At 31.8% G+C, this 25,612-nt stretch overlaps 3 protein-coding genes and 1 pseudogene across 3 annotated transcripts; 1 reads left to right on the top strand and 3 right to left on the bottom strand.

Moving 5' to 3' along the window:
- On the top strand, positions 1–3,432 carry LOC107021632. The gene is made up of 3 exons (XM_015222329.2): positions 1–115; positions 1,415–1,927; positions 2,669–3,432. Exons 1-3 carry the CDS (start codon positions 46–48, stop codon positions 3,202–3,204), a joined length of 1,119 nt encoding a protein of 372 aa, XP_015077815.1. The 5' UTR covers positions 1–45; the 3' UTR covers positions 3,205–3,432.
- Positions 3,433–3,778: 346 nt separating this feature from the next.
- LOC107022435 lies at positions 3,779–6,492 on the bottom strand (annotated as a pseudogene).
- A 1,975-nt stretch (positions 6,493–8,467) lies between these two features.
- Positions 8,468–14,017, bottom strand: LOC107023920. Its single transcript, XM_015224765.2, has 7 exons — positions 13,311–14,017; positions 12,348–12,655; positions 11,382–12,053; positions 11,031–11,159; positions 10,355–10,558; positions 9,379–9,579; positions 8,468–9,087 (listed from the first exon to the last, which is right to left on the bottom strand). The coding sequence occupies exons 1-7, from the start codon at positions 13,582–13,584 to the stop codon at positions 8,965–8,967; spliced, it is 1,911 nt and encodes a 636-aa protein (XP_015080251.1). The 5' UTR covers positions 13,585–14,017; the 3' UTR covers positions 8,468–8,964.
- A 9,152-nt stretch (positions 14,018–23,169) lies between these two features.
- LOC107021040 (V-type proton ATPase subunit c''1-like) lies at positions 23,170–25,270 on the bottom strand. Its single transcript, XM_015221610.2, has 4 exons — positions 25,107–25,270; positions 24,939–25,016; positions 23,751–23,921; positions 23,170–23,636 (listed from the first exon to the last, which is right to left on the bottom strand). The coding sequence occupies exons 1-4, from the start codon at positions 25,217–25,219 to the stop codon at positions 23,465–23,467; spliced, it is 534 nt and encodes a 177-aa protein (XP_015077096.1). The 5' UTR covers positions 25,220–25,270; the 3' UTR covers positions 23,170–23,464.
- Between the last annotated feature and the right edge of the window lie 342 nt (positions 25,271–25,612).

Here is a 25,612-nt window from a genome sequence, read left to right as displayed (position 1 = left end):
GTCAACACAGAGACACACCGTTGAGTGTAATCAATAACATCGAAAATGAAGAAGGCTGCAGCCATATTGTTGGTGCTGCTCTTTGCCACTGTTGCTAATTCATCTCAAAAGGATGGTAAGTAATTCCAACTATTCTTCGACTTTTCGATCGAACAATTACAGTATTTGCTTTGTATTTTTATCAAATTAATAATATTTTCTATTTTATTTGACACACGTTCGTAATATTAAAACTTTTGAAAATTAATCATCTTTCTCATATTGGTGTTCGTCATGCATGCTATAACTTTCACTAAAATCTGATCTATGAGAATACTCATCATGATTTAAAAGGCAAAAAAATAAAATATTAGCTAGTGTGCAAATGCTAGTACTGGTAATTATATGAGGAGAAAATTAGTAAAATCGTAAAGTTCGTCACCTTGTTAACATTACTATTATTCGCCAATTATGAATTATGTACTACAAGAAGAACGATGTTACTCTATAGTCCATACAACTTCCTTAGTTTAGCCAGCTTAATTATAGCATAAAATAATATTTCTTTCATTTCAATTTATATGGTATATTTTGGGTTATAAAATTTCATTAATTCTTTTTGTCGATTTTTTTAAAAATATTTTGAATTGTCAATTACTATGATCTATAATATTTTTTATGTAGTTTTCAAATATATAACTTCTATTTTAAAATTTCAAAATCAAAATTAAACTGTTTAACTCTTAAAATTTAAATTGTTATATCACATAAATTGAAACAGGTAATAATCTTCTAACAAAAATCATTTCATTTAAGTGATAGGATGATCCAGCCATGTCCCCGATCTCCCGGCACCATTTTGGTTTGCCATTCAATACCTCAAAATTAATTGTACCATATTGTAAAAATATATATATATATTTACCTCCCATAAAGCAAATAGCAATGCGATGTAGAGATAGAGGGGGGGACTTCATTTATTTATTTATTGTTCATGCATGTGATAATTGCAGAAGAGAATATGTGTAATGTCAATGGCACCGCCAACCAACATGCTATGCTCTTTTTCCCCACCTAGCTAAAAATAATTAAGTCCGTCCGTTCATTTTTTCTTGTTCATCGTATAATATTATTTTAAAATATTTATTAATATTTGTTCATTATACAAAATTAATAAATAATTTATTATTTTATGTTTATTCTAATTTTTCTATATTTTTTTTCTTCAATATTTAGATGATTTATAATTAATAAGACTCGTTTAGTATAACTACTTATAATAGAATATAATTTAGGATATGCCAAATCAATAATGAACCATTGATTTGAACATGGAAAGTACTTTGATAATCTCTTATTTATCTGACACACTGGTAAAACTAATGATACTTTGAATATATGTATGTAATTTTTTTTTTTTGAAAACTTTGATCAGGATTATTGTCAAACGGCAACTTCGAGCTAGGTCCAAAACCATCGCAAATGAAAGGCACAAAAGTAGTAGACCGTCACGCAATTCCCAACTGGGAAATCTCAGGCTACGTCGAATACATAAAATCAGGGCAAACACAAGGCGACATGCTACTTCCAGTGCCGCAAGGAGATTACGCAGTTAGGCTGGGTGAAGACGCATCTATTAAGACCAAAGTGAAAGTTACAAAAGGGATTTTCTATTCAATTTCATTTGTGTTTGCTAGAACTTGTGCGCAAGAAGAGAAATTGAATGTTTCCGTTTCCCCTAATTCTGAGCCGAATGATTGGGGAATGCTGCCATTGCAGACAATGTACAGTTCCGAAGGATGGGATTCGTATTCATGGGGATTTTTGGCCGAAGCAGATGAAATTGATATTGTGATTCATAATCCAGCTGTAGAGAAGGACCCGGCTTGTGGCCCGCTTATTGATTTCGTCGCTCTTAAGGCTTTGAAAACACCCAAAAGACCTAGAGGTAAGTACTTAAATTTGAATTCGCGTTAGAAAATATTTTAATTAAAATATATTATTTAGACTATATCTAAAATATTATCATATATAAAGTAGCAATATAATTTGAATACTTTCTTCATTTATTTAGACTTCATATATTATAAATTGAGTGACATATGTACATAACCCTTTTATCACATTATATTTAATAATTGATTTTTTTAAATTAGATTTTAGAAAATAAGTAATTAAGGCCTATCGGTCAATGAAATGGTTGGAAATCTTGAGTAGAAATAAAAAAAAGACTAGGCGAGTTTTCTCATTTATTGTAATCTTGAACGACAGAGTTACCTGATTCATGTTGCTTATGGGAGGTGACATGTATCCCATGAAATTAGTCGTGGTGTATGAAAGCTAGTTCGAACCATGATCATAAAAATAAGTAAGGTAAAACATGAAAAGAAAATAAGTATCTCTTCTTGATATGTTAAAAGTAAATTTTAAAAAATCTATTTTTGAAACATTAAAAATAATAAGGGAGTATAAAAAATAAGTTCTTGAATTTTCACAATCGAATGAATCTTAGTACACAATATCCCAAATTTTACAATTGGAGGAGCATGTGACATATATTTGTATTTACTGGGACTATGATATCGAATAGTCTTAAAGTGTAATTAAAGAAGACAGAAGTTACACTTCGACTATATGATTTGTCAAATTACTACTAACATACTCTGATGATATAAACATTAAAATGCAGGCAACATGATGAAAAATGGTAACTTTGAAGAGGGTCCATACATTTTCCCAAATACAACATGGGGTGTTCTAATTCCTCCCAACATTGAAGATGATCATTCTCCATTACTAGGATGGATGATTGAATCTCTCAAAGCTGTAAAATACATCGATTCTGAACACTTCCACGTGCCCCAGGGCAAACGAGCCGTCGAGCTCGTGGCCGGAAGAGAGAGTGCCATAGCACAAGTTGTGAGGACAAGACCAGGAAAAATATATGATTTACTTTTCTCAATTGGTGATGCTAGCAACTCTTGTGAAGGATCAATGCTTGTTGAGGCATTTGCTGGAAAAATTACAATGCAATTTCCTTATGAATCTAAAGGTAAAGGTGGATTCAAAAGGGCTAGGCTTAGATTCACCGCAATTTCACCACGCACAAGAGTGAGGTTTTTGAGCACGTATTATCATATGAAGAGTGATAATTCGGGTTCCTTGTGTGGTCCTGTGGTCGATGATGTGAGATTGGTAGGAGTTCGCAATCCCCACCTTCCATAGGTCTTTTTATTGATTGAGTTTAAGTTTTATGCATGACGAAACACCGTGACGTTATTAGTTCATTGGAATGCGTGTTATAGTTGATGTGTTGTTGCTTTTTTTATTTCATGTCATAGAATTAAGAGAGTTAAAATGATGTACTTTTACATTATATATTGTTGTATTTTACATGTATTTATACAAAATTTTCGAATAATCAAATGAAAGAACCTTTCTTGGTTCAACATAGTACGTGTGTTACTTGTTTATTGGATTCAATGCACTTTAGGGACATCTACAAAGAGTACTAAATGTCACTAAAAATACATATTTAGCGATAATTAAGTTATTGTTGTTAATTAATTGCCACTAAAAATCCTTCTTGATGTCGTGAATTATCTCAATAATTTCCATTTGGAAAGAATGTGCATGAGCAAAAATTCAAAACACACAGCTGATTAACTACTCAAATTGTGTCTCTTGTTGCATAAACCTGCAAAAGTAGAATGTCAATACTTTAAATTTCTCTAGGAAGATTTTATGCAAATGGCAATGTTTTAGATAGGTGTTTTCTCAACTTTCACCAACTTTGTGCACTACAATATCAAAAAGGTTGATTTCTCAAATGGTCAGAAAGTCGCTTTTTTCTTAGTTCCGATCTTTTACAACAAAGAAACTTTCTGTTATAATGACTATAGTTGAGTAACTTTCTCAGAAATCAACTCGCTTTGACTATAAACTCTCTTGCTCCTGACCTTAAATTCCTCTCTACTGGTTGTATGTACATCTAGTATCTCAGCATTACAAATGTCTACTTCACCTTCTTCATGAGTTCCATTAGTAGGTGCTTCCTTTACCTGATACAAAATTAAAAAGTATTTGATAGTTCATAATATAATAAGTTGATATACTTGAAAAGAAGATCGAAAAATTGATTATACATTAAACTTTTGGGGATCATACCTTAGAAGAGAAGCTGCGTAAACATTGAGAGGCACCAACAATTTCCTCATACTCAGCTGCATCAGCTCTCTCAAATGATGAGGCTGGAACAGTTTGGGGAGTAAATGTTGTCTTATGCTTAAGAGAAGAAAAAATGGCAAGGGGAAGAGAATGCCAGCTATGGGGATCCAAGTGACTCCAAGGCACAACAATAAGTACATAAATTGGAAAATTGTGAAAATTGCGATGTATCTGAATGGCACTGACTCCACATATGATGCATGCACCCCTTCAAGAACCCTGCCAACATGGTCACTCAAGTTAGTTGAAGAAGGAAACGGCTTAAACTTCTATGCACTGACAGTGTAAGTTTTTAACGCCATCGTGGTAACTTTTCATATCAAGTCTGATATGTACCTTAGAAAACAGAACGAAAACTTGCTGTAACAAGTTAAACCGCAGAAGTTCTATATTTTGTTAATGTATATAACTTAAATCCTTTTTCAAGTACGTATGACATCAGATAGTTACGTCTTACTTTCTAGTGAAAGAAAGAACTTCATTATTTCCTAAAGTATTTGAAACGCGGACTTACTTAAATCTCCTTCCAGGGGTGATGAAAAGAAGCAATAATCTTTCCCAGAGTTGGTTTCCTGGCAGGCTGTCAATAGCCATATAGGCAAAATATCCCCAAAGAACTGAGGTTGGTATCTTCTTTATCACCGGCATAGCACAAACTGATGCTGCTACTAGTAGCGATTGTAATAGATTGCTCACTCTTTGTTCATTCACTCGGACAGGTAAGTGAACATCTACGTGTTTCTCTGGATCAAATGCGACCTCTGTTGTACCTCCATTTTTGTTTTCAGTACTTTTCATTACTGCCTCTTTTAGGTGTTCCAACTCTTTAGCTACTGTGGTCTGCAATAGGACACAAACCATTAATTCGTAGAAAGCTTAATATTCATAGATCTGCATGTCATCAACACCTGTATGAACTAAGATAAAGATTACTGTGAACTAAAACATTATTTAACAAATGATATTGAGGATGCCAAACTGATAAGAGGTGGAAACTTACATCAGAAGAACTATCAATCTCTATGGAAACTGCTTGCATATTTCCATAGATTTCAGAGTTGCTAGCCTTTCGCTTTATACTCTCCTTGGCACTTTTAACCATCTTCCTCCGAATCAGCTGGTTCACATTGCATAAAGTTTTAATGGATTCAATGAGTACCATAAAAAAAATCACCAGCATATATGACAATCATTTATTAGAATTTCTAGCTAGTAATGCTAATTACCTGTCTCTTGAGAACAGCCAAGCTTTTCGTATGCACAGGTGACTGAGGCAGGACGCCATTTGAAGGAGGCACACCAATCAAACCACAAAGCAAAGTCTATGCAAATACCATTCATGTAATTAGGTACTCTTCGGTAATTATCACACCAGTGATGAAAAATGAAAAACAATACAAGAAATTAGCTATTGATGAATACCATAAATCCCAAGAGCAAGATATCATGATGATAAGCAGAAGGATTCTTAAGGTTGAATTCACTTTGTTGTGCCATTTATGAAGCAACGGTGTGATCAAAGAAATAAAGTCCAGCTATCATTAGAGCTGGAACTAAGGCAGCAACGATGTATGTCGGAGGAACCTTCCCCATATACTGCAATTGAGATTATGCGTCCAATTTCAAGAGATTTCAACAACCAACAGAAACATAATCTATCAATTCGTTAACAAATCAACGCACCTTGATTACAGTCCAATGATGTGAAGATGCAGATTCCCAAGGAAGTGGACTAAAGAGCCTTCTGGGAACTCCAGATGGAACTTCACTTGGCACTCCATATGAGAGTGCTGAGCACACAAGAACCATTAAAGGAACACCATAATCAGCAACAAAGCTTCTGAACCAGCCTGATTTAACGAGAAAATAAAGTAATATTAGTTAGTAAACTTCATGAAGATTAGATTTATATTATATACATCAACAGTATAAGAAAATTAAACACCTGTTCCATACCACCACGACCTTGCTTTTCTGCTTTTCAATGATGTGTAGAGAATGCCAAATGAAAATATAACTCCAAGTAACCCGTTTACATAGAGCCACTGGAATTGATATTTCTCTAAACTTGAGTCCTCAGCTTTCTGAACTTTGAACTCACTCACTAACCCCTACAAATCACATTCAAAATGCAACCTTCATAAGCTAAACTTGACACTCGTTAAGACTTGATACTAGTATATGAGATATTACGAAGAGCTCAAATTCACCTGCAGTTACCTTAATTGCCTCTTCAATAAAAAGGCACAGATGTGAGAAAATCCAATCCAATCGTGCTTGTAACATGAAGCTCTTCCTCCAAAATCATCGATAATGCCTCTGAATGGAGATGTGAGAAAACTCTTCATCCCCTCTACTAACAGTTCGAAAAAAATTTACTAATGGTACGTTGTGTGAGGGCTCCATTATTTTTTTGACATTTATTTTATTTCACTCTCACTTAGGCATCTTCAACATCAATCCAGTTTTTTATTTTACCTTGTGCGAAATACTTTTTTAATATTGTGGTTATAAATTAAAGTTATGTCAAAATGTATCAAAATGACATTTAATCTTGTGATCTTAAACATGTTCAATGGAAATTTAAAGTTAAGGTGTTGCCAAAAAAGAAAAGGGGTTATTATTTTTAAAATAAACTAAAAAGAAAATAGAACATTCTTTTTTAAACGGATGAAGTATTTTATTTCATTCTTAATTTCTTATTTCATAATTACACCATTCTTCTTCTTTTCCCCCAATTTATATAATTTTCATTGATATAATATCTTGATTTTTTAAAATTTTTATTTTGTTATAAAGTTTTAAGTAACATAAATTGCAAGTAAACTGTCTATTAATATACAAATTAATGGACAATTCAAATAAAAGTGTTATCATGAAATACAATTATATAAATACTCAACTTTCAAGATTATTATATTGCTTCTATAAATAATGCTCTATTAATACATTATGAAGTTAAAAATAAATATTTTTGTTCTTAATTTTTTAATTCTAGCTAAAAATTGTTTCAAAGAATTTCAAATTATATTAGTGGCGAAAATTAAAAAAAGAAAAACATAGGAGGAATTTTGTTCCTAGTGATAATGGGAACAGAATATATGTTGTAGTCTCAATTTGACTAGTAAAAAGAAAGTGGAAAAAGTGAGAGAGTTTTAACAACATAAACCAACACAAAGACACGAATTAGTACGACGACAATATGGCTAATTTCAATTCATGTTTCATAATTACTTCTTTTTAGTATATTTTAGGAAAATGTCATTTCTACATTTAGTAACTTTTTAATCCTTATATTTCACATAACATGCATAATAACCAAGATGTGAAGAACATTTCATTTATTATATACATTTAATTTTTTATTTAAGATCATAAAATTTAAAAAAAATTCATACTTTTCTTAAAATTTTGTAGTTATTTAAATAAAACAACTCTAGGTTATGAATATTTTGTCTTTATCGTCATTAAAGAATGATATCGAAATAAGATACCTGATATGAATTACTGTATCCCATGAACCATTGAGTTTTTAAATTCAGCTAAGTCATATAAAACAAAATGGATGTTGCATAAGTTGCAATTTTCTTTTAAAATATAACGCTTCTTATTTATTTGACTTGGTTATATCATAGCTGGAAATAAAGGGGGCTGTGGAATATTACAGAATTCAACTTTATTATTTTTATTTTCCACCCTGCTTCCGATCGATATCCGATCAACTAATTTAAATTTGTGATTGAAAATCTAATTTTTAGGTTAAGAGCTCCCATAAAAGGTGATTTTATATTCAAGACCGAAATCTTAAGGATGAATAAGTACTCACGACCATTTTTGGTAGTCAAAACCCTGCTTTATGCAACCAACCAAAATAGAAAAACAAGAAGCAGAAATTTTGGCATAAATATATTCCAAGAATTCACATTTTAACACCTAAGAAAATTCTTAAGGCTAATTAATTCCACTAGTTCATGTCTTAGACTTAATTTATTTGACAATGGCCGGAAGAGAGAAAAAGACATTCTTGACTTATACTATTCTACATGGAAACTTTTAGAGGAATTTTTTTTTTATAAAAATATTGATTAAACATGTATTATTTCTCTTATGTTATGTAATATCTCCTTTTGTCATCCTATTTTAATGTATTATTCAAATATAAACATCAACATTCTTGCAAAATGAAAATATTATTCAAAATAAAGACAGTATACAATTTCATAATATAAGGCATGTAAGTGGTTGAGTCATAGAGAAGACATAAATAATAGTAATGTTGATATTCTCAGATTTGTTAGTTATTTACAACCAAATACATGGGTGCATGTCCTGCTTCATGGCAAGCACGTAAAAAACACAAAGGAGAAGAAATAACTGTGTGCTTGTATTCAACCATACTGTTACTCAAGAGTTTTCACAAGAGAGAGAGATTCTAGCAGCAGGAAAAAAAAAAAAGGAAGTGTACAAAGATGCTATCGCCACTCTTATGTGGTAGATAACAGAAAACAAAACCGAGTTCAAGAATCTGCAAAACGGAAATAAGAAGGAAGGAGGGGATGGTAGAGAAAGATACATTTTGAAAGCTCTAACACTCAAGCTGCTGCAAATTCACAATTAAAGCCTACCAAAAGGAGAGGTGGACTTGAACCTCTACCTTTTGAGTAAATTTTTAGAAAAGAAAAATTACAAATGATATATGTGAAAAAAGGGGCAAAAACCTCAGTTGAATAAATACTTGCGACTTGACATTAGAGCATCCTATTGATGTTGCTGTTGTGGTTCCACTAAAATTCTATTGATGAATGGCGACATAGCTGCTAGCAATGCTTTTGGACATTCCTCATGTGGAAGATGTCCACAGCCCGATATGGCAACCAGTCTCTGTAAGTAAGTGGAGATCATTGTCAGATTTGCAGGAGTAAAGCATGAAATTTTGCAGTTACCAGGAACACCATACAGTATGTATGCTGCCCAGAAATTGCTGCAATACTATACATATGCTAGAAATACAACATGTTGCACAAAACACCTAAACGGGTAATACGAAGTATGGGAAAACACATGCAAAATCATAAAACACTGGAACAGAAAATTTTAGAAGAGCATGATATAAAATAGACTACTGCCACAAAAATCAAATTTGATGAGTGAGAGCTGAGAGGGAGAACTTACCGAATTTACAAGTTTTGATGCCATCACTTGAACAGATTTTATAGATACAAGTGCATCTTCAGCTCCTCCGATCACCATAACTGGTATACTTTCAACTGTTTTTAGCAATTGTGCCGCATTTTCTGGTGAGAGGACTGTCTCAGATGAAAGTTTTCCTATCTCATGAAGTGCTTCATCCCATCCTTCTACACATAACGGCGCCTGATTACACACAGAAGTAGAAAGGATGATATCATGATCATATCATAATCTATGAAAATGTAAGACTAAACGACTTGACATCGAGTACTGAACATAAGAAAACAGGGGAAGACATATTTGTCCTACATAACGACCAAACTATTCTCATCTACGATATCTCAACTCTAGGTACATATATTATATGATCCCAGCTTAATAAGTGCAGATGCATCTGTTACGGCCTCTATCAAGTTGCAAATATCTCTAACTTTCACTGTCTTGTCTGTTTTCTTACTTTGCCCCAAAAAAGTTCTTACTTCAAAAAACAGTACCATAGAAAAGAAGTATGTAACTTCATATGCATCACAAAATGGTGTCCCGGTATTTGCAAATGCAGAAACAAAATTCTTTGAATGTGACAGATAAAACTTTCAGTGAGCATTTTGTAATCCATTCTCCTTTTTCTTAACACTACCCGCATCCCACCAAAGTCAATTGTTTATATCATAATGAAAGAATATAAATAGATCAAATCTTTTTTTACTTAAAATCAGAAAATCTAAGTATTTACTTTAATTTTTTAATTTCTAGCATTAGTTCTGTTTAGTTAATCTTGGTTAAAACATATGCTAACACAAGCAAAATCAAGTTTAGTTCACAGGTGTGAAATTCAAGATGTCCGACTGGAGAGAAACTAAGGAGCACATTAAATTTTTTACAAACAGTATCAGTTCCAATCCAGAAGAGCGATCATTACCTAGTATAAATAAACAAACAGCAAGAACACATTCTATACCTTGTATAGGCTCAAAACATCAGTTGTCAACTTGGTGGCATCATACCATGCACGTCTATTAACAACTTGAGTAATTTCTGTTCGCAACAGTGGACGCACCAAGTGTTTTTTTCCAAGAGAAGTACGCAATAATATCCTTGCAAAAGCTGGAACCAGTTCTCTCGACAGGCTAACATCCAGTAATACAATCCCCTTAATATGGACCTAGAAGGCAAAAAATAAGCAAGAAGATGAATATTATTCAGGAACACATGCAAAGGAGGTGCACATCATTTACCTGCAACTCTAATTCAAAACTGATCCTAAAGTGCTTCATATCAATTCTCTTCAAATAAAGCAGAGCAATATATAGGTTAGAAACTTACTATGGGAAGAGAAATTGCTTGAGCAAAATTTGGGACTAATGGAATTTTCTTAATTGTTTTTTAATGAGATAGGTGTCCTGGCACCTTCCAAGCACCTTGACTGGGAACTTATTCTTATTCATTAAATCATGGCTTCATCAAGTTTTCAGTTCATGCAGTTCAGATAAAAGTAAAGCACACAAAGGTACATGCCAAGAAGAAAGCAGAGTCACGAGTCATTCACATCAATCAACTTAGCAAAAGGGAAAAAAAAGAAGTTAAACTCACATTTATCAAATTTATTGACTCATCCTAAGAAAAGGTCAACTCACATTAATTGAATTAGTGGATGATTGAACTCTTTGTGCAGCCTTCAGTGCAAGCAATCCACCATCATCATGGCCAACAAGTACAACTGAAGTAAAACCCATATCCGAACAAAACGAGAGAAGCAGATCAACCTGAAAAGTAAAAAATAGGACAGTTTAACAGAAGGCCTAAAATATCGAAAATTAACATCCCCTAAATCATAAAACCTAAAAATTTCCTCGCTTTCTAGCTCTTGACATTTGACATTCCCACTTCTTTCCATTAAATTAATTGCTGTAATCTCAATAGTTTGGTCTCATGCTAAATTTTACGACAAACTTCATTAGAAGATACGATCAAAAGCATTAGAATACCTGGCTATCAATCTTGTAGGGATTAGGCAATTGATTCTCTTCCCAGTCTCTCTGACGTGGCCTAGATGTCAATCCCCATCCTGGCCTGTCGAATGCTATGACTGCACAACCGACCTGTTGGGCTAAGTCATCCATCACATTTCTCCAAGAGAAAACCCCACCTCCAAAACCATGCACTAGAACAATTCCAAACTGATTATTCCCTTCAACATCTCGTACTGGGAATGAACATCCCACCTTACCAACATCATCTTCATCACCAGTTTCATCTAGGCAAAAAGTAGGGATTTCTTCAGATGGAACTGGGGAAGTTGGAGACACATCTAAAAGAGGCATAGAGAGAGTGTGGGAATGAAATTGAGTGCTGTGGCTCCTCCGAATACGATAATCGCTTTTTGACAAAACATGCAACGGGGTAGCAGAAGAAGGTGTGGAAGACAAAGAACGGTAAGGTGAACCAGGCAAGCAAAGTTTGTAATGAACAGAGAGCCCAAGGCAAGAAATGAATGAACTGTCAACATCAGCAAGTAATATAGCAGGGACTTCCCCCTCCTCATGAGCCGATCCTGCAAGTTTTCTCCTCATATCACTCTCAGTTCTTGTTTTACCCGTCGGAGTTGGAGATCGTGGTACCTTATTGTATGCAGAGAAAACAACTTTGCAAGGAAGGACCTGTAATTGTAGAGGAAACCAATTCTCAAAAACTTATAGGCTTCAGATAACTGTACCTTTTCTTTAAAAGGTCACTAATAAATCAAGGAAACAGACTACATAAATAATCTCTATGATCTAAATAACCTAGGAAATAAAAAGCAGTTAAATAGTAAATTGACAGATAACCTCTAATTAAAACTTAGTTACGAAAAGAGCATGCCAATTTGTGAATGTTACAGAATTGATTCCCGCTGAGGGAAGCACATCCAAGAAAAGAAAAAGTTACTAAGCATAGTGCATATAATAGCTTACAGCTTCTGGGTCAACTCGGTGAAATAAAAGCTTCCTTCTTGCTCGACAGCTTGTTCTGTAAGCAATTACAGTATGTCCAAGAGCAAAGACCACTGAAGAAAGAAACAACACAGGCATCCCCCATGACTTTTTCAAATGAAGCCTTTGCCTTGAGATAGAAGATGAAGCTTCAACCTCCAGATATGAATTGACAGAGAAAACACAAGCTTTGATAGACAGAAGAATGACGGAAATGATGGAACAGAATGTAACCGTTCCGAGGTATGGTCCATGTGAAAGAGCAGGGCCATCACACAGAGAATAAACACCTATCATCAGAAACTAAAACGGATTAGTCTTATAGCAAACACCAACCAGATAATAGACTCGAAAAAAGGTCAGTAAATGTTAAAAAAGTCAAATTCAGATCATCCCATCTAACAACTTTAATTAAAAGAGTAAACCTTGACAAATTATTAGACCTTAGAAGAAGAAATTCAAGCCATATCAATGGGGCCATAGCCTAGTAGTAAGGACCCTCAGGCAACTATTGTTGGTCGGAGAGAGGGAGGGCGTTGCTAAGTTTACACAAAAACATGTAAGGTACATCATGAAAAGGGTTGAGAAATTAAAACCAAATATAAGATTTTACATTAGCGAACTATACGTGCAAAGCCAAAATATACAACACCAAGCTCTGGGTGTATCTGTACATAACTATATTTCAACTCGCAGCAGAAAAACTAGTTGAAAACTGAACCAGATAGAAACACAAAACAAGAACGAGCTTTAATCTAAAACCAACACTTAGAATTATATACAGTATGCATTAATTAATCATCAGAAAACAACACCAATAACCGAAACTAGTTAAAAGTCCACTATACAAACATCGCTATCTCGCAATCGTTATTCAGAAAACAACAAATAGAATTACATTGTAATAAAAAAAAAATGGAAACGAAACCCAAAAAAGTTACATACAGGTGATGATTAGAGATCTGACGATAGAAACGATAGGAATGTCCGTCAATGAGCTTTTGAAGGCATATCTACGCAAATGTTCTTTAAAACTGTAACATTTAACGCATGTAAAGCTCGAAATCAACACACTTGGTACCAAAACATCCCCAATTGCCACAATCAGTGGCGCCGATAGTACCAATAACGATGCCAACATCGCCACCATGAAATATATAATCTTCACAAACCTCTTCACCTTCTCCAACATTCCTTTTCCCCCGGAACCCATTATCATAATTCCAAGTCCCAAAGCAATATTGGCCTGGAAGATATTTCAGGTAGGGCTTCCTGAAATAATAGATCGAATACAAAATAACGTTCTAGGTAAATCCACACGACAAGGTGGCGCAACGGCCATATCTCGCCGGCGGCGAGCCAAACGCCGGTCAGCGACGATGTTGAGTTTAGATATTCCGGGTTCAGGTGAGGTCTCCGTTATGAAAATATGAAGTTCCAAGAGAAAAAGTAAACAATATTCTTCCGGTTAGAAAAATGAATTTCCTCTCTATGGTCCGTCCGGCCGTTGAAAAAATGTAGAGAGAGAGAGAGAGGAGAGACTTTTGGTTTATCGCCGGGAGTTTTTAGAACTGTTTTTTTTCTCTCTCCCCTTGTGTTGTGCCCCCCACCCTGCACCTCCCCTTCGTCGACTTGTATTTTGCTGTACTAAGTTAAAATATTTTCTCCCCTTTATTTATTGAGGAGAAAATCATCTAATTTTTGCCTAAGTTTTTTTTTTTATATATATTACCGTATACGCGTTGTGTGTGAAATAACTTTGCAAATTCGATAGGAGAGATGGATCGTATTTTTTAAATCTATATAAAGTTAATTATTAAAGTATAACATATATTTTTTTAAAAGCATAAATTAATTGTTATTTTTCTTTTTTTATAAAAATATTTAAGGGTATAAATTAAATGTTATTTTTTTCTTTTTAAAGGGTTTTAATTTAATGTTACTTTTTAACAGCCTCATTAAATGAAGTATAAATATAGAAGAAGAAAAGAACTCAACAATTTTTTAAAATTTTGAGTAATTAAATTATTTTGGATGGAATACGGGTCATAAAAAATTCAATAATTTATTATTTAATATAGACTTAAGAAGTTTTAAAGAAATTCGTGTAAGAAATTTGATTAATAAGCCAACTTCTTGGTTTCAGACAAGAAATTTTGAATTTGAAATTAGTTTTAAGTCAATTTATCTACTAGCAACGTGTTAAATTTTTAATATTAAATTTGTATCTTTTAATATTATAAAAGATAAAAAATAAAAGACTTGTAAATTTGAGTATTTTTGGTCGAAGGATTTAGCATCACGTGAGTCTATTCAATTAATGATGAAGCTCCCAAAATGGCAAGTATAAATATGAGTTTAAATTGTTTGAAATAATCTCAAATTAGATTCTCACAACTTCATTTTCCTCCTGTTTGCTTGATCTCATATAATAAGGAATATATTTGATAATTGAAAAAGTATTTATTTCGAAGAATTATATATTTTGATAAATTCTTAAATTGTTTTTAATTAGGAGTGGAGGTATTTTTCTGACAATAGGAAGAAGCTGAAAAGATTTGCTTGCAAAAGAAAAAATAAAAAAATTTCTTTTTTAAGTCTAAAATATTGTTCTATATATGCATATTCATCAATATATCTCATATTAATTAATTAGGATATTTCGTAATTTTAATTAATTTTAGATTAAGATTTTTTTTATTTCATATAATATTTTTAAATTTTATTTATGTTCATAAATTATTATTTTATATTTTATAATATTATTTTGGGTTTTCTTTACATACTTAAAAAAATAAAGGGGTCAACAATTCTTTTATTAGATTAAAAATATGAAGGATTTTATTTGTTTTTGTGGTGAATTTATGTTGTGATTTAATTTGTGGAATGATTTTTAAATTTATTTTGTTTGATTTTCTTAATTATATTTAATTTATCATTGATGATATTATATTTACATTAATTGTTTATTTATTGCATAATATTAATTGAGAAATTAAATATAAATATGCTTTAATTTAATTAAAATAATTTAATAACTAATACTTTTATAGATGTTTAACATTATTTCTCTCTATAGATTTATTTTAACATTAAAATACATTAATACTTCCCTTTTTTCCAAATAAATTAGACAAACACAATTTATTTATTTTTTTCGAAAACACTTTTTTAACAAGTTATTTTTTTAAAAAAAATACTTCTAAAAAATAAACAGTTTTAGTTGCAACGTCAAACTCCTAGGGTGATTTCCATTTTAATCAACATTAATTTAATTTCTTTATTTATTTCGTCATTATATAAGTGGCTATTTCCTTATTTAAAAAAATAATACCGCCAATTTACTTTCATCTGTCATTTTTAAAAAAATATGACATATGAAGAAAAAATAAAATATTTTTCCATCTTTACCTCAACATGAAATATTGTTTTTAAAAATTAATTTTCAAAGACTTAATCTTAAATATTATTTCATAGGAATAATTTGATAAAATACATATATTTAATTATTTTTAAATAAATACGTCAAATCATGACAAGTAAAAGTAAATATATGTGAATGTATAAATATAAATTAGTGGGTCGTCTGGTGTAAAAGATAAAAATATAGAATCCTGAAATAAAAAATTAATCATAAAATAAAAGTTTATCTTCTTTGATTGACATATTTAATTATCTCATTATATATATCATAATAATAAAATAAATTATTTCGTATGATGACATAAATTATCATAAAAGAAATAATTAATCCTGCGATAGTTAGTTACTAACCAAAACACCCCAAGTGTGTACCTGTGAGTCTGAGTTATTCCTTAATTAGTTAGCAGCTTTTTGCCATTGACTGTCTTGCCCTTACATTTAGTTAGTACAAATAAGTATCTTTTGTGTATTCCAAAGATTTTGCCTCCAATTTTTCTTTTTTACTTTTTTCTTTTTTTTTGAGAATGAACCTACCGTGACTATTCAGAATTAAAACTTTCCCACCGTTATTTATTAAATGCACTTTTTGGTATGGAAAAGCTCCAACTATATTATACTATTAATTAAATTATTTTAATGTAAATATAGTAAAGTAAACGGAAAAAGAGTTGAAAACATTAATAGATTTAAATAATATTCATTTATTTGATTAATTAAATTTAGATATTTTCTTGCAACATTAACAAATTATCTCCAACTCTTGATTTTTCAAATTGAAAAGTATTAATATTTGATAATTATTTTTAGTATAATGAATAAAAACGAAAGGTAAAAGTATTATCAAATAAAAACCAGATAAATAATTAAAAATAAATAAATAGAGGGTAAAATAGGAAATAAAATAAGAGGAGTGGTGTAATTGGGGAACGTGGGCGGCAAATAAGCAGGATCATAAAACCCAAGAACGTGACCGTCCGTTTCGCAGTTCGCAATGGAAGGGGGGAAGTGGGGTCCATCACAGAATCGCGGTCTACACTAAAACTTCAAAAATAATTTTTTTTTCGATTAAATTTAAATTTATATCAAAAAATTTAACAATTGAATCTAGTCAACAAAAAATTGTACATATATTACGTAAAAATATGAACTTATTACAAGCGATCCCTTAATGTATGCCATGAGCAATATTATTAATGAGGTTTAGCTTAAATTTTATTTTTAAAATAAAATTATATATTAAAAACTATTTTTATTTATAATTTTGTAAAGAAATATGTAATGATAACTTTGACCACCGGTATGAGACGGCAGAGTAATGTATGAGACTAACTCCCTCTTTCTTGGTGAAATATTTTTCGTTTTGAGTTAAATAATTTAAATTTGATTGAAATTATTCAAATTATTTTATATAAAATTTGTATATTTTTAATAAGTTATTTAAAAAGTAAGCTAAAATATTTTATAAATGTAATAGTTTTTTTAAAATTAATGAGGCAATAATAAACACCTTTGTAACTAGTATTACATCTCTGGCGGCATGCCTGATCGGTGATAGTTAAATGTGCTTTTCGGTTGTTTTAATATAAGTGGTGATTTATTTTTTTATATTGTCCCAAAAAAGATATTAATAATATCTTCTTCAACTTTAGTTTTATTTAAATATAAAGATTTTACTTAAACAAAAACCTCCTTTTCAAAGTATTTATTTATTTAAAGAATAAGTTAATAAACACTATTCATTTTGCAATGGAAGGAGTATCTATTTATTTTATTTTGATTGTTCAACAATTATATTTGCATTAATTATGCTCTTAATTTTTTTAACAGAGTAAGATGCGCAGTCGAAACACCAAAGATAGCACTGGTCACTAGAGCAGTAAGCATTACCTATTTTTTTTAATAAGAGGTTAATAATTTGAGTTTTGAGTATGAAATTTTTGATAGAGATCATGTTGATACTATGTTCAACTGTATTTGTTTTATAACACGCTATATATAGTTTAATTTAATTGGACATTTGAACACAATATATAATGAGCGTCTCTGTTAGATATTGTTCATTCAAATTTTGAAAAAAAAAGCTTATGTCTGTGTTTACAATTTTTACATGGATACCTTAGCGATATAAACTATTTCACCTCGATCCCTTATTTATACACATTGCTCAACCTCAATTTGAATAAGCCTAGGTTTTATGATTTTTTTTCTTAAGGCTAATGTGTATAACTAAAGAAGCTGATATATTTTAAAGTGATTAACTTATTTACACCTCAAAAACAACAAAAACCTTTTGAAAATTTATGCTGAAAGTAATTAATAGAAATATGTTATCATGTATTTAGATGCTTAATCACAACAAAAATATAGTGTATATATTTAAATAAAATTTACTAATAAATTTACGATGCTATCAATATATTCAAACCTTGATTTTGAATATTTGTATGGGTAGGTCACGTTGTTCATGCTTGCCAAATTAGATGACTTCATAACCTGAGGGATGACTGCAAAGCTTGCCACCCCCAAAGAAAAGTCCAGTCATCAAACTACTTGAAAATCGTAAAGGAAAAGAACATGCAATGCCATCAAACTTTGACAGAGAATTAATTTATATCATTCGTTAAAAGTAGGGCGGACATGAATATAGAAAAATTAAAAATTAAATTAAATTGAACTAATTTGTTTTTCGATTTAGGTTTTTCAGTTTTTTGATTCGATGCTGACATTATTTTTTAAAGAAAATGATTCTTCAGCTCAGTGTTTGATATAAGAATTTCAAAATTTTGATGCATCGAAGAACCGAACATTTATTAAATACATATATATAGATATTTTCTTAACTAAAAATATAAAAATTAGATTATTCATGAACAAATCAAAGTAACAACAAATGTACAATCCAATAGTTAACTTCAAATAATAATTCTCAAGAGGAACCAAAACATATCTTTGTCGATGTTTTGTTTTTTTCTCGAGAAGTAGTTGGAGGCACAATGTTCTTGATAAAGGTAAATATAGAATTTTCGTTAGCTCAGTAAGTATTCCATGACGAAACACATCATTCCTTAACATACTTTAAATTTTATAAGTATCTTATACTTTAATTTTGTCCTCATTTTATTTTTCCTACATAAGAAAACTGATTTAAAATACCGAACTAAACCAAATTGAAGTAGAAAAAATCGAACCAAATTACTTTTGTTTGTTACACCGTGCACACTTTTCTAATATCAAAAATCGAAGAACCAATCAAACTGAAGAACCAAACATATGTCCTAATTAAAAGTTTTGTTCATTTATGTCAATTTTGCCCTTAATTAAAGACTCATTAAAGTGTCTAAGGGTAAGCTTGGACTAGTACTACAATTATTGGATCTTGACAACAAACTAATATTCTTAATTCATCATCGCAAAATTCTCCCATTCGAATCGAAGTGATTCCATTTGATATCGATCCGAATTAATTTCATGAGTTGATAATTCTAAATCTATCTCACATTTTTAAAACAATTCATTTTTATAAATATGACGTTTGAGATAAATTCAGTTACGTTCTTAACTATAACATAATTAATCGTACTAATGATTCAAATCTTACATAATATGGTGGACAAATAAGAGTTCCCCACAGTACCATCTCATTGCCATACCTAATATTTCATGTGAACGTTTACTGCCACCAACCATATGATAAAGAAACACCATAACTCACACTATTTTTGGCCATTTGGAAAAAATTGGGTTGACTTACTAATGTGATTTTGTATATTTTGATCAAGTCTCTGTTGGTTTGCCTGCTATTGTCATATACCTCACTGTCCTTCCTCATCCTTTATTATAATAATAAATGACATATTTAGTCAGTCGTTATATGAGTGAGGTACGTGAAAAATAGCGTGTTTGTATAGAGAAGGTTTTTGGTATAACTCATTAATTGGGGTGTGTTTGGTATTGAAGAAAAATGTTTTCCTACTTCTTACGTATTTTGTAGTGTTTGATAAACAAAGTTAAAAAATATCATACATGATTATTTATATATGTAATCTAGTAAAATACTATTGGGATAGAGGGATGGAGGGTTTGGAGGGGGGAGGGGGTGTTGGGTAGGTGGAGAGGAGCGATAATTAACATGAAATCTTATTTAATTATGGAACTTGTTTTCACTGTCATCCATTATATGTGTCATTTTTCTTATTTTTAAGAAACTGATTTTCCTAAACAAAATATTTTGATTGATGAGACATAAAATAATTTGGAAACGTCATACCAAAACACACCCTTATGAGTGCACTACTATAATATATGAAGACCTAAACATCAAATTACGATAAATAGGTTTATTGTGAAATTAGGTCTTAGGCCTAACTCACACCCCAAAAGCTAGCTCAAAGGGAGGAGGATTGCCCAAGCCTTATAAAGAGTCCACCCATGGGCAATTTAATTTTGCGGACCCCAACATCGGGTGAGACGGGCCCTGCTCTGGTACCATGTGAAATTAGGTCTTAGGCCTAACTCACACCCCAAAAGCTAGCTCAAAGGGAGGAGGATTGCCCAAGCCTTGTAAAGAGTCCACCCATCTCATTAATCACCGATGTGGGACTTTTGTCATTCTTTAACATTTATATAATATGATGTAAACACTCGATCGATATAAAATTTTTACTTGCAACTATAGGGTTATATATAAAACCATAGATGGATTGGTTTTTCAAAAGGAAGATAATTAAATAACAAAGCAAATTAAGCATGAGAAAATGACTCTTATATTACGCTATACCTACCACACATTAATATTAGCCTAAACATATACTTGTACTTCATTTAGTATGTGTTCCCTCTGGAAATAATAATATCATTTCTGATGGCATAGGTGTATGTAGGGCATGTGTTTTATGGTATATGTAAGATACAAATTAGGACGTACGTTTTTATTTGCATACACTATATATTTATTTTCTATCAAAAAATCAACCGAACGTACATTTGAATGAAATTTTTTAATACTACAATTATTGTATTGTTATGTTGGAACCACATGCTATTAACGACATTAGAATTTGAAATTTTTGTATTTAGGATTAATCTAGTTTATTTTGAATAGTTTCAGCTAAATTAATACATATTAAATGAATTTTCTAAGAGAAATGTAGAGTTTAAATTAGCAAAACTTTTCTTTCATTGGTTCATGTAAAAGAGCTATTCTCTCTGTTTCAAAAAGAATGTCTCTATTTCCTTTTTAGTTTGTTTAAAAAAGAATGATCTCTTTCCTTTTTTGGCAACACTTTAACTTTAACTTTCCACATGACATGTTTAGGACCACAAGATTAAAGGGCATTTTGGTACATTTGACATAACTTTATTTTAGAATCACAAGATTAAAAAGTCTTCTTTCTTTTCTTAAACTCCGTCCTGAGTCAAATTAGGCCAATCTTTTTTAAACGGAGGGAATATTTAATAGGACACGTGAAGTTAGGTTTTTGTTCAAATAGTATTATTTTTTTTCTTCAAGGGAGAAACAGAGCCTCTCCAACTCTATTATCTATAGTTGGGAATCAAAATTTGGTTACCACTATCTCATCGGCGTTGGACTAAATATTAAGTAGGCATTTGGCCATATGATTTGAGATTTAAACGAAAGGTTCTTTTGTTTTTTGAAGCAAGCGAATGATAATTCCTTAGGCATCTTGATCTAAAATTGGTATTTATTTATGGATCTTGAAGAAAATTTCAATTTTAACTTCAATCTCTATTTGAAATTTCAAAACAATAGGATTTCTAATTTCAAGTATGGCTCCGATTTGTTAAAATTATAAAACTTATATATTACAAAAAATAACTCATACTCAACATGAAAAGATTATCCCTATCATGTTTGAAGATTATATAAAGGAAAAATTAGTTACTATTAGTTATTGTTGATTGATCGATCATATCAGTGGATCTTTGTAAAATTATGTATAGTTAAAAGTTTAAATAACATAAAATCGCAAGTATTTACTCATAAAAAAGACACGGAGATGCCATTTATTAATGGAACACTGTAAAATGTTTCGATACCTTATGAACTATTGTTTGTTCATTTGGTAAGTTTGCATAAGAATTGGAGAAATTAAAATAAATTTTCACAAATTAAAGTCTCGAACTAAATATGTAGTGCTAAATTAATGAGTTTGTATATAATGCCAAATAACCCATTAAAAATAAGTCCTCTAGCTATTGATTGTGTAATCTATATGCTGGCAATAATACTAGGCAGCCTAAAATTTTTCTTAAAAGACAACATTCATACCAATCACATTTTCTCCCTATCTTTGGATGTTTTTCAACTAAAAGAAGGATTTGAAATTGTTTTCCATTAAAAAAGACATCATACATACCAGTCACAAAAAATTATGCACAAAGTTTTCAAAATTATCACACATCCTAGTCTTGTTATTCAAAAAACTTTTTTCAAGATTGTTTTGTCCATTTGTCTTTTTAACATTTGCAGCATATCATTACTTTACTCAGTAATATGAAGGTACAATAATTCATATATGGACTGCACTTGAAAAGCTGATAAATGGGCATGAATGCATATAACAGAATGGTGGACAAGACTGGCAAAGATCCTGCGAAACCAAAAATAATTGCTATCAAACAAACAAGGTTCACTCAGAAATAAATTTCCAGGCAGTGTATATATGTGTACGAAAAGCAAGGGCATGGCAACTTATTTGACCCTGTGCTATCAGAAAGCAATGAAATAAGAACGCTTTCCTGAATGCGACTATACCCAAATTTGAAACTCAGATCTAGATCTGGGAAAAGCGAAAGCCCCTAACATAATTCGAATAGAGGCTGAACTACTCATCATCCCTCCACACTCCACAGCTTACCTTTTTGAGCCAGATGATTAGAAGAAGTTAGAATCTGGCCTTTTAGCTTGTCATGACAAATATAAAATGGTTCCAAGGGGTCTTTGGAATTGGTAGAGTAATCAGCCTCTGCAAATTCACATCACCTTTTTAGCAACTCTTCCATGACAAGGATTTCTTTCATTCATTTATATGAGATGATTCTATGACAAAGGAATGCCTACTGCAGCTCTTGCTTTGCTTCTTATACCATAAATCTCTCATTGTCCTGGACTTTCCTCCCACTCGTTCTCCTGTTATCCGATGCACCTTACTATGAGTGTTCACTAATGGGGGGCAGTACGGAGGAACAAGGAAGTATCCTTGTCATGAAAGAAGAAACAAGTCTCATTGGCAAAATGATGCAATGAAACAAATATGATTTAGCCTTATTTGGCCACCTGAATGGTAAGCTGGAGGATCAAAATCTGTTTCTCAATGAACCGTGAAATGCTATGGATGGGGCCATTTAGTACAAATGGAAGTAAGTAAAACAATTTTTGAAATAGAGTAGATGAACTAGTACTCAATAGCTTTATTAAGAAAATTACATCAATGAACAGACTAACAAAAGAAGTTGACACAGTAATTGCACATCAAAATGCAACTGCGGAAGGCCAAAAAGAAGAAAGGGACAAAAAAGGACTCGTGCAAACGCATATAATACAGTATAACTTAAACACTGACAACAAACACATAATGCAAAGACTTACACAGACTTGGATGGCCAAGACTAACGTGTTTGTTATGAAATTAATAACAAGCACATAATGTGAAGGCTTATGCACCCTTGGATGGCCAAGATGCTTGAGCTGACATGATAATTCCCACAATAACACCAAACAGCCCAAGTGCACTACCAAAAATCTCGATCACGAGGATCTTAACGAAAAGTGAGGAGTTCTGTGCATCAGATAAAGCACAGCTGCTTCCAATTATTCCAACGCACAACCTTTTCAAAAGAAATAAAAGGAATAAAAATAATCAAATGGTAGAAAAAACATTGCTTTAAACTTGAAACCACAAGTAGAAATCCATGTACAAGGACAAACTATTTCAAACTCACCCACAGACAAGATTGGCAAATCCCACAATGACCCCAGAAGCAAAAATTGCATAGCCAGCTCTAAGAGATTCTGGTGCATAAATCTGCGAGGCAGGTACACTCTCGAGCTTTGTTTGAAGAATGATGGCCACAATAACACCATATATAGCAACCGCTTCACAAAAAATTACACTGACAAAGAAACTTTTTGAGACATTGCACAAATAGGACTGGAAGCAAACTAAATATAAGAATCATCAATAATGGCATTATGCATATGCGGTAGACTATGAGCCTTTGACTTCAAACTTGCTTAAAGATATAGTACACAAGCATATTAAGCCAAGGACCAGAAATCGTCCCAATACCCCAGAACCATACATCTCTGTTCTCTCATCAGGGCATAACATTTCTTATATATAACTTAAAAATATGTATCATAAAGGGCAGGACAAGATTGTATACAAAAGTTCATGAAGATGGCAGAAAGTATAATGGGATAGTTGACCAAATGAAGGTCAGACATAGAATTACCACTCTAAATGAGAGTATGTTTTCCAAATAGAAGTTATGCAATCACGGAAATGTTTCGTTCGTCAAACTCATGTATCATTGGCTGACAGCACCTGGTGATTACTATTAGCTAAACAGAGCTATAATAATGATAGAGCAAACTGACTAATTAAGCTCACAGTTCGGAATCAAACTACCATCAGAATAAAAAACATAACCTGCAAGCAAAATTTCTGATACAAACATATGTGGCGGACGCCAAGGCAAGTAAAGAGTAAGGTAAAACAACACATTGTTGGAAATTTTGGTCTGCTTAAGCTTGACTGAACTGCTCATTTTGCACAAACAATACATCTATTAAAAATTACTCCAACTTGAAGCCAAATATCAATCCATGTTATACACTTAAATATGCATGGTGACATTTTCAAGGGTTTTTTTTGGTTCACGAGCTAGCTATACTGAATCTTTTTATCCTTTAAAAACTACATGATCATAATAAAGGGGATTATTATGCAAAGATCGAGATCAAAGCCAATAATCAGCTTAATCCTAGTATAGCTAATAGCCTAATACACCTTTTCATTTCCACTTTATGGCAAACAAAAATAAATACATACATACATAAATTTTAGCAATTTCTGTTGGCATCAGCCTTCTCAATTCACGCTGCAGTAATTAAAAAAAGCAAATTACCTAATCAGATTTTTGGAGGTAATCCGAGGAGCTTTAATGGCAGCACCAATCAAACTACTTCCAGTTATATATATTCCCCTAAAACATTTCATAATTCCAACGGAAATCATTAGATTGATAAAAAAAAATTGATTGAAAACCCTAGCGAGTAATAAATGAAAAGTTTACCAAGCAGCACCAAGCACTGAAACGCCGATGGCAATGGCAATTCCGACGGCGGAGAAGGTGTACGGAGAGATCTGCACCAACGCTCGCGACCATGAGCTCGATGGACCCGCCATTATTGATAGTTTTCACACAAAACGATCCTGATCTCAATTACTTGAATCCGATGAATCAAAGGAGAGAGAAAAGAGCATGTATCGTATTGGACCGGGTCACTAGCTTCTTATTTGGGTCAATTTAACAAATTTGGGCCGATTGAGGAAAATTTCTTAATATCTAGAGATTTTTTTTTAATTTTCGTCATTTAATTGAATAATTATTGTCATTCTTATTTTTATTTAAGGAAACATTTATCACTAAGATATCTTAAATTTTGACCTTATTTCGTAAGGCAAAAGTTTATTTAGAAAACTTAGCCTAAATCAACATTAGTTTGTATGGATAAATTGTGTCTTAAAATGTTATAGAAGTTTAGAGTAGTGAACTTAGCCTCTATACCCATAAGTTTA

This window comes from Solanum pennellii, chromosome 6 (assembly GCF_001406875.1).
Source record: "Solanum pennellii chromosome 6, SPENNV200".
Classification (NCBI taxonomy): domain Eukaryota; kingdom Viridiplantae; phylum Streptophyta; class Magnoliopsida; order Solanales; family Solanaceae; genus Solanum; species Solanum pennellii.
The sequence above is the reverse complement of the archived record's forward strand: the minus strand, read 5'-3'. Positions and strand labels throughout refer to the sequence as shown.

Coding starts and splice junctions, on each gene's coding strand:
- LOC107021040 (XM_015221610.2), bottom strand. CDS start 25,219: ATGGCGGGTCCATCGAGCTCATGGTCGCGAGCGTTGGTGCAGATCTCT. Junction 25,017..25,106: donor TCAGTGCTTGGTGCTGCTTG/GTAAACTTTTCA, acceptor GAAATGTTTTAG/GGGAATATATATAACTGGAA. Junction 23,637..23,750: donor TTTGCCAATCTTGTCTGTGG/GTGAGTTTGAAA, acceptor TCTTTTGAAAAG/GTTGTGCGTTGGAATAATTG.
- LOC107021632 (XM_015222329.2), top strand. CDS start 46: ATGAAGAAGGCTGCAGCCATATTGTTGGTGCTGCTCTTTGCCACTGTT. Junction 116..1,414: donor TAATTCATCTCAAAAGGATG/GTAAGTAATTCC, acceptor AACTTTGATCAG/GATTATTGTCAAACGGCAAC. Junction 1,928..2,668: donor AACACCCAAAAGACCTAGAG/GTAAGTACTTAA, acceptor ATTAAAATGCAG/GCAACATGATGAAAAATGGT.
- LOC107023920 (XM_015224765.2), bottom strand. CDS start 13,584: ATGATAATGGGTTCCGGGGGAAAAGGAATGTTGGAGAAGGTGAAGAGG. Junction 12,054..12,347: donor ACCGAGTTGACCCAGAAGCT/GTAAGCTATTAT, acceptor CTACAATTACAG/GTCCTTCCTTGCAAAGTTGT. Junction 9,580..10,354: donor ATGTTTTGAGCCTATACAAG/GTATAGAATGTG, acceptor GTGTGTAATCAG/GCGCCGTTATGTGTAGAAGG.